This window comes from Berghia stephanieae, chromosome 2 (assembly GCF_034508935.2).
Source record: "Berghia stephanieae isolate SIO BIC M18660-M18661 chromosome 2, UCSD_Bste_1.3, whole genome shotgun sequence".
Classification (NCBI taxonomy): domain Eukaryota; kingdom Metazoa; phylum Mollusca; class Gastropoda; order Nudibranchia; family Aeolidiidae; genus Berghia; species Berghia stephanieae.
The window spans coordinates 120,775,302-120,793,391 of record NC_088361.1 but is presented as its reverse complement, the minus strand read 5'-3'; the positions used below and the strand labels follow the sequence as shown (position 1 = coordinate 120,793,391).

Genomic DNA, 18,090 nt, shown 5'->3' with positions numbered 1-18,090 from the left:
TCTGTGTCTTCTATTCCCCTATAGGTTTTCCAATTGCTTTCTGTCTTTGTCTTGGAATGAGATTACTTAGTTTTGTCCTGACCCTGACCGGCTGGGAGGGAAACAATCAAATGTATCGTTATAGTTTTGGGAGATGATATTTTTTCCATGTAAATCATCTCTCTGTTATGTGTTTTTTGTTTGTTTTTTTTTTTTTGTTTTTTTTTATGAACATATGATTTGTAAACATTTGAATGTGTTCCTCTTAGTGTGGATCTGTGTTTGTGTCAGGATGAGAGATTTAGGTGATTTCAAACCATGCACAATGAAAGTATGCTTTTGGAATCTACACCTGTTCCCTATTTGTGCATTTCCCTTTGTCTTAATTTTCTTGTGTGCATTTAATTGTAAATCTATAACTTTTTTACTGTCCCATTTTCTTCCTTTTTACTGAGATGAAATGACCTAAATGTATCGCAAGTGCCATGAAACTCTTTAAAAAATCTTAAAACAAAGCAGTCCTTCAGAGCCATTAGACTCATGGAGCCGGAGTTTATCCTGGCATCTATACTGTGAAATGGCAATAGTAATTGCTTGCTACCCTTTGGATAGGAATGCTATTCTATCGCAAAGTTCTTTCAAAAATCATCTCAACTTTCCCCAGGATTGATCTCTATCCCTTTGATTGTGAAGCAAGTGCCCTTCCAACTAAGCTATGAGGACTCCCAATGTTTTCAAAAACTTTAAAAAATTATTGAGCTTGGTGGTCATCTTTGATCTCTTCCAATTTGTCTAATTAATTCCATTCTTTTGGACTCTTGACAGATACAGATTTTTAAGCTAGTGATAGTTTACATATAGGAACATTAATCTGTCATTCATTTTAAGATCCCAGTGGTCTAGCAAATTTATACCATTCTAGAAGCCTCGAGAGATAAGATGGGGCTATATCATTTAGGGATTTGAAAACCATTGTGGCAACTTTGAATGCCACTCTCTCTTTAACAGGAAGTCAATGGAGAGACTTAAGGATGAACCTAATGTTCTCTGTACACTGGAAGAAGGCCATTAATCTAGCCATCCTTTTCATTTTCAGCCCATTTCGAACCTTTTCTAAAATTATGAAAAGGCTGTCATCAAACATCTTACCGAACATCTTTTAAATTAACAATATCAAGATTCCATTTCGGTCTGAATACAAACCTGGCCACAATACGGAGACTGCTCTTTTGCAGAACAACATAATTCACCACCTCACTCATAACGATGATGTCATGCTTTTGTTGTATCTCAGCGGTGCCTTTGATACGATGTTCGATGTCACTGACTGTGCTTTGGCATTTGCACTGCATTCTTGGATGGTGGATAATGCTTTAATGACATCTGTTCTATCTAATGGGAGAGGCACATAAAGCTCGGTATCATCAGCATATAAAATATAAATGATTTTTTACTCCATATGATGTTATCAAATCGCTGAGAGAGGTTGTTAAGAGCGTTAAGAGGATGGGGTCAAGTACAGATTCCTGAGGAACTCAACAGGTCAAAGCTAAAGGTAGTGATGTAACCTCTCCTGCTGTAGATAAAGACGTTGGAAGACCTGGTTCAAGATGGACTGAATGAGTGCATCCCTTCATGTATGAGAAGATCCATTTGAGTACATTGTCTTGCTTTTTAAACTGGACTCGATCCGAGTGCAGTTAAACCAGACTAGCCCATCCACAGCAAAGAGGGCAACCAGAGCCTAAGTTAGGTGTCCCTTAAGGAGCTTTAAAAAAATATAATAAAACCAGATGGTACAGTCCATAAAACCATTAGAGCAGGATATTTTTACATATATAATTATAATCGTTTCAAAAAGCTCAGAGCCAATTTTGAGGTGAAAGTTTATTTTCCATAATTTAAAGGCAAAAGACACTGCTTTTTATACTTTTTCTTTATTGAGATTAAGTGAATTAAAAAAAGATAAGAATAAATAAAACCACATCCTCTGTCAGAAATATGCATCTTGATATTCTTCTCATCGAAAACAATATCTCTATAATAGTTAACAATAGGGTGTTTTATGCCATTGATTTGATCAGTGAATGTTTTACTCTATTTCAACCTTTAAATTTTGACTAATACTTCGCAATCTGTTGCATAACAATTCCTTATGTAGCTTTAGCCGTTGTTCTAAGACTGTTGCATGTCCTATTAGCTGTGCTGAGGCTTGGATATTTTGCTGTTCATAAGTCTCGCTTGCGTTCAACGCTTGCGAATATTGTAAAATAACCATCTTTAAATCCTGTCCTACTTTACCAAGCACCTCCGAGAAATTAGAGTTATTAGAATTCATATCTTGATTATCACCAATAATTTCATCTCGTTGATCTTTCAAACAAACTTCTGTGTCAGATGACTTAGGGGCAACATTATTATCTGGTTGACTATTGCTAACATGATTATCCTCATTGTCATTTTCATTAGCCACCAATGTGTCAATGTTGCTAAAATGAGTGTCATTTGAAGATTTATTACTGAGATCTCTGTGGTTCTTCTTTAGTTCCTTATCACTCTCGGAATCCAAATCAAAGTAAAGCCTGTTTGTTCCTGAACCAGATTCTCCACTGAATGACGTCTGTTTCTGGGCATTTGCTTCTAAACACCCTTGGTTTGCAGATATCAATCGATTCATGTTAAAGTCCATGTCATTTGATTGCTGATGTTTCTACGAAATGAAAAAAAAAAGGAGAAAATTATTTTAAAAGTTAAGTTAAATTATTTCATCACTCAACAATTAAGGCGTCAAATTACAACTAAATAATAGATGATAATAATAATGATGGTGATAATAATAATGAATAATGAATGAATTTATATAGCGCCTAGATCCACAATGTGCTCAGAGGTGCTTTACAATGCAAATAAAACACAACAATAAATCGATAATTTAAGCAGAAAATCTATCATATTGGAATAGCATTAATCAATTTGTAATTTAATTACCACACACTGTGCTACAAGATGAAAATTTAGGATATCTATAACATGTAGGCCTAATAGAAATGTTAAACATCAAATGATTTCCTAAAGAGATATGTTTTGAGTTTCTTTTTAAAGTTTTCAAAAGTTGGACATTTTTTGAGGGATGAAGGCAGTTGGTTCCATAAGACGGGTGCCGAATGGCTAAAAGATCTCTCGCTAAAAGACGATCTACAGCGAGGAACCTGGAAGAGATCATGACCACTGGATCTAAGTTCTCTCTCCGGCACATAGAAATTAACCATGTTTTGTAGGTAAACAGGAGCTGTCTTATTAAAACATTTAAAAGCATAGCATAAAATTTTGAATATAATTCGGCTGTCAACAGGGAGCCAATGCAAAGATATTAAAATCGGGTTTACATGTTCTTTCACCCCACAACCAGTCACCATTCTAGCAGCTCTATTTTCCACTTTCTGAAGCTGTCTAATTACATATTTTGGTGACGATTGTAAGAGAACGTTACAGTAATCTAGTCTGTTAAGTATAAATGAAGTCATTAATGTTTTGACCGTCTCAGTGTCCAAAAGATGTCTAATTCTATAAATTTTATGGAGATGAAGATGACAAATCTGAGCAACTTTACCAACATGAACGTCCATACGCAATCGTGAATTTAAATATGCACCTAAATTCCTGACATTTCCACCATTTACAATCTTAATTTGACTACCAGCAATGCTCAATGAATCTATTTCTGTTCTTTTCTGGTTATTTCCATAAAAACTTATTATTTTCGTTTTATCCTCATTTAACTTTAATTTATTTAAAACCATCAAATCTTTCATGTCTTTCACGCACGCTTCCACTCGAGATACAATGTCCACTTTCGTATCGTTAGTAACAGGGAAATAAATTTGAGTATCGTCGGCATACAAGTGAAAATTCAACTCATACGCCGAGATTATAGCATTTATGGGTGTTGTATACAAGGTATATAAGATGGGCCCCAGGACAGAACCCTGGGGTACCCCAAACTGCAGAACACTAATATCAGAAAGAGAATCTTCAATGGCAACACACTGTGTGCGGTCAGAAAGATAAGATTCAAACCAGTCCTAAACATCATTTTGAATATTAAAATCGGTTTGAAGTCTGTTTAAGAGCAACTTCCGATTAATGGTATCGAATGCGGCACTTAAATCAAGCAGTATGAGCACTGACGTCTTCTTATCAGCAACATAATTAACAAGATCATTGTGCACTTTGATCAAAGCAGACTCAGTGCAGTGTCCCTTGCGATAAGCAGACTGTACCATTGATCGAAAGTTGCTCTCATCTAAATAGGTATTGAATTTAGAGCATACAATTTTTTCTATTATTTTAGATAACGTACTTAAATTAGACACAGGCCTGAAGTTTTTATAACTATTTTTGTCCAATGAAGGCTTTTTCAACAAAGGGCGCACAATTGCTTTCTTAAGACATGCTGGAACTGTCAAGGTGTGAAGACTAGATTGAACGATGTCGAGAATCACCGGCGCCAGCTCTTCTACACAATCCTTTAGAAGCCATGTGGGGATAGGGTCAAGCCGGCATGTCTTCTTTGGCAGTAGTTTGATTACATCTTTGATGTCTTGTAGTGTGGTGACAGACCATTTATCCAAAATGTGGTTCTTTTCTTTATCTGCTGCTTTGGATTTTTCAGGCTGTGCAGATTCATGTTGGTCAAGTTGTTTTCTGATGTTGGCAATCTTGTCGTCAAAATAAGTATTAAAATTTTCAGCGAGCTCATTTGCATTTTTGTAATCTGGTAGTGTTTCTGATTCAGGAGAGGTAAGTCTGTTTATTATTTTGTAAAGCACCTTTTTGTTGTTTTTATTGTTTTCTATTTCCTCCTTCAGACTGTTTGTCTTTGCCGCTTTGATTTGATTGTTCAATATTTTTCTTGCATTAACGTATTGTTCTTTGCTAACATTCTCCTCTTCCAGATCTTTGCAGCTCTTTCCTTGTTTCATTTTACTTTTCTTAATTTTTCTCCACCTTCTTTCCAGTTTTCTTACGATCCGCTTCTGAACACGGACTGCCTCCGTATACCAAGAGCCATTAATAGGTCTAATGGTTATCGTTTTTAATTTATCGGGAGCGTGTTTGTCAAATATATTTTTCAGTCTTGAATTGTAAGTTTCAACTTTTTCTGACACACATTTAATCTTGGAAATCGCAGGCACAAGCTCCATCTTAATATCATGTTTAAATTTATGTAAATCAATGTTTTTGGTTTTCTTGTATACAATTGTCTTTTTCGAATGGCGTGGCTTGGAGTTCTCAGTTTCAATTGTTATAAGCTGGTGATCGGATAGGCCACAGTCAGTCTGTTGGATCTGTGTTATTGAATTGTCATTGTTGTTATTGATGACAACCACTGGCGGTCGGTCAATAGAGCGAAGTTGTTTTGTGCCGCCCTATATTTTCCGTAGATTAGCATGTCAACCAAACAAAAAACTTCAATTTTAAAATTTTGATAAAATTAAAAATTTAGCACATACTGCTTTTTGTTTTGAATTTAATATTTGATGACTCGTGCGTCGCTCCACGAAGGTTGCGTCAACTCGGCACGTTTCATCTTTCCCCCGTTGCCTGCGCGGGGTGACAATGAGCGGAGGGTGTGGTGTGGTGGGGAAGTTTTTTTTGTTTATATGAGCCAGTATTCGTTTGGCCGTCCTGTCCTTATCCTATACTCTGTTGTACCTTGAAGAAAGTTAGTTACCACTCCCCAATCTCCCTCCACCCTCCCTCCCCAACTAACTATTGTCTTTCACTGCTAAAATAATTAGGCCAAGACGGCCAATCTAGCGATGCACGCCCTGAGGTCCTACTTGGGATAAATTAAAACCATATCAGGTTTATCACTGAAAGAAGAGGCTTTGCTTCACTTAGATATACGGATGAAGAGAATGGCAATAAATATATATTTTATCATTGTTGGTTTTGCTTAAATATATATTAAATATCAAAAACAACAGTAAACAAAGTATGCACCGAGAAAAGCCCCATGGTACTATAAAAATAAAATCCCTGACCCCACGGAGTCCTTCATCCCCGCACACTCCCAACGATCCCTACTCAACTTGTATTGTGTGCATTGTCTAATAATAGTATAATTATAAAGATGTCGCTGATTGTGTGTGAAGTTAACAAGTGCTTTGCGTTTGGAATTAAATGTGGATTTTTAAATTCAATTATTCTAAAGTTGTGTGTCATACCGTTAGTATTCAGAGAAAATGTATTATCGCTGTTGTCATTGTTTATGAAACCTACCTGTTTTTATCTTGAATCATTTTATTTTAAAAAGTTATTTCTGTAATTTGTAACCAATCATGAATCATTTTGATTTTTTAATTGAAAATCAATTCCGACACTTATCCCCTCAAGAGAAAATAGTGGTGAAAGATTTAGATCCACACAAACCAGTGAATTTTAACTTAGTTTCTAACACACTGAGGAGACAGCGCCGATTTAATAATGATTATTTTTAAAATGTTGAATGGCTTACTGCCAGTGAAAGCCGTAAAACGGTTCATTGTTTTTATTGCTCGATTTTTGGTGATGTATGCTATAACGGACAACAGGAGGATTCAGTGATATTGCGCACATCTCTCAGGCACTGAAGAAACATTCTGAATCAAATAGCCATGTCACAGATGCTGTTAAATATAAACTTTTCAACGTTGTAGATATAAGAAATCAGTTGGAAACAGGACATGATGCGTCTGTGAGTCGTTATAATGAACAGGTGAAAGTTAACAGACAAGTTTTGTCAAAGATAATTGATGCTCTTTTGTGAGTACGTCTTGTTAATATTCTAACACACACACACACATACACGCACACACAAATACACGCACATATTCAAACAATTGCAATACCCCCGTCCACACACACACACACACACACACACACACACACACACACACACATACAAAGTAGGTCAAATTAAGTTAAATTAACTAGACCAATAAAATTTGATTTTGTATTTCGGATTTGTGCCGCCTTAAATACAATGTGACCAACCGCCCCTGATGACAACGTCAAGAATATGCCCTTTCTGATGTGTCGATTCTTTAACATGTTGTCTGAGATTAAAAGATTCAATAAGTTTTAAAAATTTTTGAGTATTGCTGTCTTCTGTGTTATCAATATGAAAATTTAAATCACCTAAAATTAAAATAATAACAAAGACAACAATAAAAATGTTCAGTAATAATAATAATAACAATAATAATAATAATGTATGTATGTATGTATGTATGTATGTATGTATGTATGTATGTATGTATGTATGTATGTATGTATGTATGGATGTATGTATGTATGAGTTGCATTGTACATTAGTACGGCACCTATAAGGTGCGCTGCTGCATAACATAAAAGTGTCACGGTCACAGGGAATTCACATATCGGGACCAAGCACGTCTGTTCCTGACGAGAGTCACAACTTCGTCAATGGGCATAGAATCCAGCCTAAGTAGTAGAGTGCCTGCTGGCAATAATAATAATAATAATAATAATAATAATAATAATAATAATAATAATAATAATAATAATAGTAATAATAATAATAATAATGATGATGATGATGATGATGACGACGACGACGACGACGATTGTCACTGATTAGCATATAAAGTGAATCAGTGAGGTCTTAGTACCAAAGAAACGAGAACGCAAGGATGGTTGAGTGAAGACACGCCAAATAAAATTGATGAAAGTGAAAGGAAAAAATGTAAGATCACCATGTTGGACAGCAGGACTAGAACAATGAAACAGAAAACAACAATAAAATATGTAAAACAGTAAAAATAGCCACAATCAAAGACAAGCAAAATTACGTAAATGACATTGCAGGGAGAGCAGATGAAGCAGCTCAAAACGGAAAATTAAGAGGTGTTTATAGACTACTAAGTTGTTAAGTGGAAATTTTTAAAAAGCTAACAGATCAGCCACAAGTGAAGATGGAAAACGTCTTCTCTCAAATTAAGAACAAAAAACAAAGATGGGTTGAACACTCAACAGAGATGACCATGAAAACCCACCAAATATCCAAGAAGCAACCTATCAATACACTGCACCCTTGCTTGGAGGCAAGACAGAAATTCTCAAAGGACTAAAACAATTGAAATGCCAAAAAGCAGCGGGCCCAGATTTGACTCCACCAGAAGCATTGAAATCTAATTTTAAATAAAATCGCCAAGCAACCACACACTTTGAAACGATATGGGAAACGGAAATAATCCCCAAAGACTGGAAAGAAGGTCTGATAGTAAAAAATATCAAAGAAAGGAAATTTAGAAGAATGTAAAAACTATAGAGGGATAACACTCCTATCTATACCATGGAAGGTCTTCAAAATGAAAGACATTGTCGACCATAAACTCAGAGATGAACAAGCAGGATTCAGGTTAAAGAGATCCTGCACTGACCAAATCTGCTCCCTTAGAATAATCATTGAGTAAAGCATAGAATTGAACTCACATCTCTACCTAAACTTCATTGATAGTATCAATAGGCAGTCATTATGGACAATCAATCGACATTACGGGATACCCGAAAACTGGTGAACCTAATGCAAAGCATGTACAAGGACACAAGCTGTAAAATCATACACGACAACAGCCTCACAGACTTTCCCAATCCAAATTGGGGTTAGACAAGGATGCCTGCTTTCTCCTTTTCTATTTCTTCTGGGCATCGACTTTGTTCTGAGAGGAATCCTGGAAAATACTAGAAATGTCATACAACGGGGACTCATGAACCAGCTAAATGATTTAGACCTTGTTGATGATATTTCAACTTGTTGTATTGTTTGTCCTCTGCTGTTTCAAATATCTAGGCTTCAATGTAACATCCAATGGAAAATCAGATTGTGAAATAAAGAAAAGAATAGGTATGGCGAAGAATGCATTCAACCAGCTGCATATAATTATGAAAAACAGGAATATTAGCATGAAAACAAAAATCAAGGTCCTGGATTGCTATGTACTGTCTGTGCTGCTATATGGTTGTGAGAGCTGGACCATAAACAAGACCATGGTTAAAAGACTGGAGGCGGCGGAAATGTGGTTTTACAGAAGAATGATGAGGGTGCCATGGGTGGAAAGGAAAAGAAATGAAGAAATTTTAGAAATGGCAAACAGAAAAAGATCACTGATAACAAAAATCATCAAACGCCAAATGGAATTTTTAGGACACATTATCCGCCACCCTGGTTTGGAAGTACTCGCCTTGACTGGAAAGATGAATGGAAAAAGAATAAGAGGAAGACAAAGAATAACTTATTTGAAAGGGATAAGAACTTGGTCAGATGAAGCTGAGAAAGGTGGCGCTGTTTTAATAGAATTGGCAAGAGATAGATCAGCTTGGCGGAAGATGACCTCCGACGTCTGCTTCAGATATGGAACTACATGATGATGATGATGATGATGATGATGATGATATTTCTGGCATGAGAGAACATTTTGATGTTTTACAATACAATATTATACACAGTGAATTCTGTTGTGATAACGATCACTGAACTCACCCACAGGCTAGACCAAGGGTTTACTTTTCAGAGATTCATGTGCACTACTCACTAACATTACCATCCTCAGTTCAAAATGACAGAAAATTGTACACTTTGTACACGTTTGACATAAAGAATTGTGACAATTTAATTGTTGAACCAGAGGCGTAGCTTGCTGTTTGTGATCTGTTTCAAATCCCTCCTAACTCTCTCAGTATTTTAAATAACACAATACATGTTTTCTCACAGTGTGGCCCAATACTTTAATAGTTTTATCTCAGCATAAATAATTAATTATTAAAGTTGCCAACTGCTATAATTACAAGAACGCCCAAGTATGACACTGAATAAATTAACGTCCAGCCGAGAGGCGTGAGATGCCATATAGTATAGCTGTATAATTAATCGACTGTCCGGTCAATCAAAGGGCCATAATAAAAGTATCTAAGGATTACACAAGATTACGCCAGCCATGATGACGTACGCAGAATATTATTGGTCTCGAGCAAATCACCAATCACGTCCTGCCACTGACGAATCATGGAACATCATTGGTTTCTGGGATTCACTTAACTCCGGTCATATTTCTATATACGCAAAGACTCGGCTAACTCACTCTCTCTACCATTCCATCAGTCTATCACCAATATGCTATAGTGGTGAACTAGAAATTCTATTTGGCGGGAAACATTGTGTGGACAAGGATCGAGGTACCGAGTAAATGTCCATGGTTACAAGTTGATCCAGAGTTGAATCTATCCAGTCGTCCTATCAGAGATGGGCGTAAACATTCGAGGATCCCCCTGTTTTGTTTTTTAAAAATAATTTTTACATCAATGTCTCTGTCCAAAAAATGTATAAGCACCTAACGGGCTGCTTGTGTCGCCCAATGTATCATATGGGCGTTGTCCACCAGTGAAGAGATAAATTATAAACGCTGTGAAGTGTACTAGATAAATGCTATCTATTATTAAACTATTTCAAACAACCCTAAATTATTAGCTAAGCTTCGCCACTGAATGCAGCTTTGCTGTGAATACACACTGTAATGATTTAAAAGTTTGAGACATATTTTATTGCAAACGACGAAAAGATCAAAGGAATTCGGCATTGGGGGAAAACTGTTTGGTCAATCACTATCCTAAATTCCTAATGCAACTTAAAATATAAGTATAAGCCCGCATACAAAAAAAAAAAAAATCACGGCACTACATTTCGTAACTTTAGAGGAATTTGCAATATTCCGAGCGCACGGGACTTTGAACGGAATATAGACGAAGTCCAAGAATCCACATATATAGATAGTTCGAAGATGACGTCAATCAGGCCTTTGTTATTGTTTTTGCCATCCGCGTTTGTGAGTTGTTCTCACTAAACTGTATTAACCAGACTATAAAAGTTCATGGTTACACAGAGTTTGTGTGTTGGTCCGTTATACTTCCGGATGGCAATGTTGTGAACTCCTTGGCCAAGCGCATTCTATCTATAGACAGTGTTGCAGTGTTGTAAACCAAACCGGTGACACAGATACAGATGTCAAGAAACGAATTCAAAAAGCCAGAGTAACCTTCAAATGACTCAACAACATTTGGAAAGCAAAAATTAAAAGGGAAAAATAATTGAAAATATTCAATTCAAATGTCCAGTCACTCATCCTGTATGGCCGCAAAACTAGGAAAGACCATGAAATCCATCCTTCACAGCCTTGAAACATTTGTCAATAGAAATCTTCGCAAAAACTTGAAGATAAAATGAATCGATAAAATTAAAAATGAAGAAGTGTGAAGAAGAGCAGGACAAGATGCTGTTGAAAGGCAATTATACAAAATAAAATAAACGGAGATGGTTCGGACGCACATTGGGGAAACCAAAGGACAATATCACAAGGATAACCCTGCAATGGAATCCATCCGGAAAGAGGAAACAAGAAAGACCGTCTGGTAGAGCTGGAGAGGTCTGGGATGCGCGAACAGGAGATGGAAAGACTGGCCAACGACAGAAGAAGACGGAAAAGCTTCATCGGTGGTCAATACCCACTATGGAATGAGGACAAAAAAGAGACTACTACTACTACTACTACAACTACTACTACTACTACTACTACTACTACTACTACTACTACTACTACTACTACTACTACTAAAAAAAAAAATAATAATAATATTAACGATGACGGTGGTGGTGGTGGTGATGATGTTGATGATGATGATGAAGATAAGAAATGTATTATTATTATATATTATTATATTTTATATTATTATTATTATTATTATTATTATTATTATTATTATTATTATTATTATTATTATTATTATTATTATTATTATTATTATTATTATTATTATTATTATTATTATATCGTTAATAATAATAATAATAATAATAATAATAATAATAATAATAATAATGATGATAATATGATATGATGATGATGATGATGATAATAATAATAATAATAGTAATAATAATAATGGTGATGATGAAGATGACTACGACAACGATGATGATTATGATGGTATATGTATACTTATTATGATTGGACGACATGGGGGTGGGGGGGGGGGGGAGGAGGTTCATTTCTAAATTACTATCTAATATCTAATCTATCTATCACTTTGTCTTCGGACAAAACCAGATTCACATCAGAGTGACACAACTAATTTAAGATAAATAAAAGACCTTTCACAATTCTACTTTTGATAAATTAGAGAAAATGAAATACTTTCATTCTGATAGCTTGAACGCGAACATTTTTTTCTTCTCATAAACAATTTGAAGAAAAGTGAAAAGAAGTCTTTTTATTCTTCTTAGATAATTGTTCTGGATAAAAACAAAAACAAAACAACAATATATTTTTAAAATCTAGAACAATTTTGTGCAATTTACGGTAGCCATAACAATGTTGGTTTGATAGTATTATTTGGTGAATTCGCGGCCGTGTGTCTTTTTGTTTTGGTCTCAACGCATCAGTGATTTCGTCGTCTGCTAGCTAGAGAGAGAGATGTTTACGAAGGGAGATAATTCTGGAAGACGACATGAAATGTAAATTTCAAGCAAGACATGAGTTATCTTTATTGATATTGCCAACTTGAATAAATTAGAGCCAGAAAGTAAATTTCCATGAAGAGAGAGAGAGAGAGAGAGAGAGAGAGAGAGAGAGAGAGAGAGAGAGAGAGAGAGAGATTGAGAGATTAAATAAATGAATAGTTGACTGAATAAGTAGGTAAATAAATAGTTAATACTTTATAAACAACCAGAATAACTATAGAAATGCAAGTACGAAATCCTGGAAAATATTTAAATACGTACTACAATCATTGGTAATCAACTGAATGATCAACCAAGCCATGGGCCTTGTAAATTGACAATTATTAAATAGTGTTCACAACTTTTTTTTCACAAAGCAAAGAAGAAGAACTGGCATTATTTCAGAATACGCACGTAATTTGTCACTGCCGCGTTGGAAGACAACATCGAAATAGAGCACATTAGACGTGTCGACTTTATGTTATACTGTTATAAAATAACAACAAGTTTCAACAATAAGCTTCATATAGCAACATTTGCATTACTGCTTAAAAATATACTAATTTGAATTCTTTTTCTTTCTCAGCTATTTATCTTGCTGCAAATCTGATTCGATTCATTAACCTGAAAAAGTAAGTGTCGCAATTAAATTACACCGATGCTGCTTCTCCTTCCCTTTGAATTTTGATTTTACTGTGTCGTTAATCTCACCCAATCCATGTTTGAATATGTAGCAAGTCGAATGCGGATGAAAATACTCCACTTTCCGCAAAACAAGTACTGTTTCAAGGAAATTTTACTGAAACGTAAAACGTACATAGCATTTATTTTCATTATTATTATTATTATTATTATTATTATTATTATTATTATTATTATTATTATTATTATTATTATTATTACCATCACCACCATCATCATTATTATTATTATCATCATCATCATCGTTCGTCATCGTCGCTATGATTATCATCATCATTATCATCAACATCATCATCATCAACAACATCATCATCATCACCATGGTAATAATAATAATAATAATAATAATAAAATAATAATAATAATAATAATAATAATAATAATATATAATAATAACCATAATAATATAATAATAATAAAATAATAATAATAATAATATAATAATAATAATAATAATAATAATAATATTGATGATAATAAAATAATAATAATAAGATAATAATAATAATAATAATAATAATAATAATAATAATAATAATAATAATAATAATAATAATAATAATAATAATAATAATAATAATTTCTTTTAGGAAGATATAGCCTCTTTATTCAATTATTTGCCAATGATTTATAGTTTCCTAGAACCAGTATTAAAGATAATAATGTGAAAGTGCAAATGATAAAATTCGAACCTTTCGAGACGTGGCTTTTCGACTTGTCGAGAAAGCAGTCCTTAGAAATCTAGATAAGTTTGCACAACTTTTCGGGACAACTGACCACGTAGATTAATTTATCATACTTTTTCCCTTAATTACAGGAATTGTTTAAATTAGATGTGTATGACTTAGAACTATATTCTAATTTTATTGAAATATTTTAGATATATTTTATCAAAAACATCTGGCAAATCCAATTTACAAACACAGGGAGACTGCTAGCCTACAGCCAAGTCTGTTGCATTTAGAATGATTCATGGTCGGATTCGGTGAGAGCTGTGTTTTTACTGCGGGATCATGGAAAGCTTTGAGAAAATAAGAAAGATCTTTTGGGCAGAATCATTTTGGTTACCAGGGAATCACTCTTGGGATGAGCTAAAAAACAAAGGGGATGGATTATACTATCCACAAGTGGAAGATTTATACGTGCCGTTATACATCTCCGTGTTTATTTCTCTTGGGAGGATAATTTTTGATCGGTGAGTAACACTCTTGTGTGCGCATATTTATATCTTATTGGATATCCTTATCATCGCTGGGTCTCTATGGCTGTAGATTTAAGGCGAATCATCGTTAATATGTCATTCCATCATGTAGTCTTGTTTGTGAATATCTAATGCTGAGACGGTTGTTGAAGTTGCGAAAGCTATCAAGACAGTCAAGATTCATTGATTCATCAACAGTAGTTGAGTAACATTGTTACTAACAACAACAGTCAGTGGCAAGTGGCCTTTGCCGCCTTATTTAATTTATATCTCCACCTCTGCTCTTGAATTAAAGAGGACGATGCAATAGATGGGTTTTAAAAAGACAATAATATAAAACATAGGATATTAGATACAAAGATGATAGGTTATTATCTATACCCCCCCCCCCCCCCCGAGTTTTTGTCTTGCACTTGTTGTCACGGTACTTTCGTAAATACGTTGTCTCTGTCAAGAGAGTAATTTTACTATGGACTCTTTTTCCACATTTGATTTTTGTTTTATTTCCTTTTTTTTTTCTTCCCGACAAGTGAAGTCAGTCAGGGGGCTTTGTTTTTTAATGTTAAAAAAATGAAATAAAGTCAGGAAGACGGTGGGTGTGGACTACCAATCCTTAGTCATATTTTCACTATGATTGACAAGTATCAAAACTATGATGCTTAGGATCTTCCGAATTGGGATCATCCAAATTAAAGGATAAGTAGCTTATATGAAATAGTTAATATAATTATAAAATTTTGTTATTATTTCAAATTATATGCTTTCCTCGCTGTGCTTATTTATCTGTAGCTTGTTTTATCACAAAATTAAGTGATGATAAGCGTAGTCTGTTACTGGATAGGTGACAGTGAGTGTTGAAAATTCTGGTCCCGATGTTGCGTCCTTGGGTAGAGCATTTTACTCACATTGCCCCTCTCAACTCTGGCTATTGGCAGTGATGAATATTGTAAGAGTGTTAGTACAAAGAGGACATATAATAGGCAATTGGTGTTGTATATAATGGAAATATGGTTCTATATGGACTGCTGGGGGAATAAATGAAACACTTATAACTGGTAAATCTGTGGTAATGCGCTTTATGAATGTTCATATATATTTTATTTTATTTATCGCAACATTCTGCATTTCAGTTATGATGGCAATGTACATAATATGAGCTATCCTTTATCTTATCCCGTCATTGTATTTGAGACATCAATTCTAACATACTGTTCAATTTAATTCATAAAATTTTCTTTCGTAGGTATTTTTTCGATTTTTATTTTTTTGCGTGTGCATTCTTTTTATTATGATCGGATAATTTCACATAAAACTGCCTTTTGTTTATTTGGCAACATTTTTAGAAATTGTTTTTATTTTGGCAACACTTTTTTAAATTGGTCCCTTTTTTTTTGGCAAGATCTTTAAAAAATTGGCTATTAAACATCTGGCTAGCATAATATCTTGAACTTTTAAGAATAAAAACTTGAGATTTTATATAACGCAATATCCACTAAATGTGCTCAAAACGCTTTACAAGGGGTCCCTGGGCAACAGCAACGCGTAACATGTAGAACGAGACATGACGCCTGTCCGGCGATATCGCAATTTTTTTCCCAACTTAGACAACACTGTAAACGTCCAGGTACTCATTTTACCCCTGAGTATGGTGAGAGGATGTGAGTAAAGAGCCTTTTCTAAGGACTCAACTATGTGCAGAGCGAGGCTCGAACCCAGGACCTTCTGATCCGAAAGCGAGTGTCATACCACTAGACCACATAGCCATATGGCTATATCTCTGCTGTAAAGTTGTCTCTCTGTGTCAAAGATGTCACAAAAATTTTGAAGATAATTAGATAATTTAGATAAGAATTTTGGATAATAAAGAGCCATTTGTGAAATTATAGTTGTATTATTATGCCTTGCTGTTCCATGATTTCTTGTCCAGACCGATGGCTATGACTCAAGTTGTCCATGATGATTTTTTCTTCTTCGTGCTCCTACTCTTATTCCTCTTTATACAACCCCTTGAACTCCATCTCCCCCTCCTTTTCCCCTTTCAGAATGAATGATCATGCAATTCAAAATTTTGAATCTAGGGTTACTTAATAATAATAATAATAATAATAATAATAATAATAATAATAATAATAATAATAATAATGATAATAATGATGATATAATAATGATAATAATAATAATAAGAATAATGATAATAAATGCACTATTTCATAACAGTATTATGTAAGCTCTAACGATTCAGATGTTGAAAAGTGACTTTTAAAGTTAAAATGATCATTGATATATAAATATAATGCCTATAGTATTTTTTTTTTAATGAGGCAAACAATGTTGGCAAGTCTCATATTTATGGTTATAAATACAATCTGAACCGTTCTGACATTATAATGCTGTTTTCAGGCGATGGACCTCAATTATGATCTGATTAATGTTGTGGAATATTGAAGTTTTAAAGAAAATTGACATGGGCCTTTCTGACCAATTGCTTATCCCCGTTTCTAGAGTGTGAAATGCTCAGTTACTATCTTGATTTATTGTAAAGTGCTTTTGACATACCTTAGACTCAGCTATTCAAAGACAAAACCACAATCTCTCTCTCCCCCCCCCCCCCCCCCCCCCAAAAAAAAAAAAGAAAAAGAAAAAAGAAAACACGACTCGATTTAAATTAGGATCAGGTCTTGAATTGTTATCCCAACTGCTTAACTGGAAACTCGGTGACAGTTGAGGAAGTATTCATCTGTGTTGTTTTGTTTATTTTTTGAGATCATTTCAGTGTCACAAGTAATGTCTTTATCTTTGTCTACTGCATAGCTGGCTTTGGTCATTATGATTTGCAATAAATATGTAATTTATAAGTACTATACTTTTGTTCTGATATAATTGTTCAAAACTTTGTCACCTATTGCATACATTAAATTTACCTATTGTTGCAAGACACTACCTCAGTAATCTATACTTTAAAAAAGGGGGTTGGGGCCAGAATTGTTCCAGATAACCAATGCTAATTTTTTGCCAACAGACACAGAATCACTGGCAAATCTAAAAATTATATAACTATTTTTTTATAGCTTGATATAAGTAACTTGCGACTTTTTTCTAAGTAAAGGTAATTTTATCACCCTTTGACTCGAAATATTTTAAAAGAAAATCAGCAAGGTTTTTATGGTTGGTCATTTGACAATATAGCATCGATTTGGATGTGTTGGCAGATTGGTTTTTACCTGCAAAAGTGGCATGTATAATTTATTTGTTTGCGTCATATATTTTATGAATATAACAGAACCCCCTGAGTCTGTATAAGTTCTTATTATGCTTTTTAAAAAAGATGACAATAAATTTCAATTGCTATGCTGCTATGTTGTCTTGTGGTATGACACTCGCTTTTGGATCGGAAGGTCCTATAGTTGAGTCCTTGGAAAAGGCTCTTCAGACACATTCCCTCATCGTGCCCGGGTGTAAAATGAGTACCTGGCCGTTAACAGCATTGTTTCTGTTGGAGTAAAAATGGTAATATCGCCTCGTCATGTATCGTTCTACGTGTTATGTGTTGCTGTTGGTCAGGGACTTTGTAAAGTGCTTTGAGCACGTTTATTGGATATTGCACTATATAAAAGCTCAAGTTTTTGAACCAGTGGCAAATGTAATGATGACA

General features: G+C 34.5%; 2 protein-coding genes across 2 annotated transcripts in view; one reads left to right on the top strand and one right to left on the bottom strand.

Annotated features, from left to right (window-relative positions):
• Positions 1-1,864: 1,864 nt before the first annotated feature.
• LOC144963852 (uncharacterized) lies at positions 1,865-12,500 on the bottom strand. The gene is made up of 2 exons (XM_078897801.1): positions 12,395-12,500; positions 1,865-2,689 (listed from the first exon to the last, which is right to left on the bottom strand). Exons 1-2 carry the CDS (start codon positions 12,401-12,403, stop codon positions 2,072-2,074), a joined length of 627 nt encoding a protein of 208 aa, XP_078753927.1. The 5' UTR covers positions 12,404-12,500; the 3' UTR covers positions 1,865-2,071.
• A 1,661-nt stretch (positions 12,501-14,161) lies between these two features.
• Positions 14,162-18,090, top strand: part of LOC144966449 (ceramide synthase 2-like) — a 65,157-nt gene continuing 61,228 nt past the window's right edge. The window contains exon 1 of the mRNA XM_078902980.1: positions 14,162-14,432. Coding sequence (XP_078759106.1) covers positions 14,251-14,432 — 182 coding nt within the window. The 5' untranslated portion in view covers positions 14,162-14,250. The remainder of the gene's footprint in view (positions 14,433-18,090) is intronic.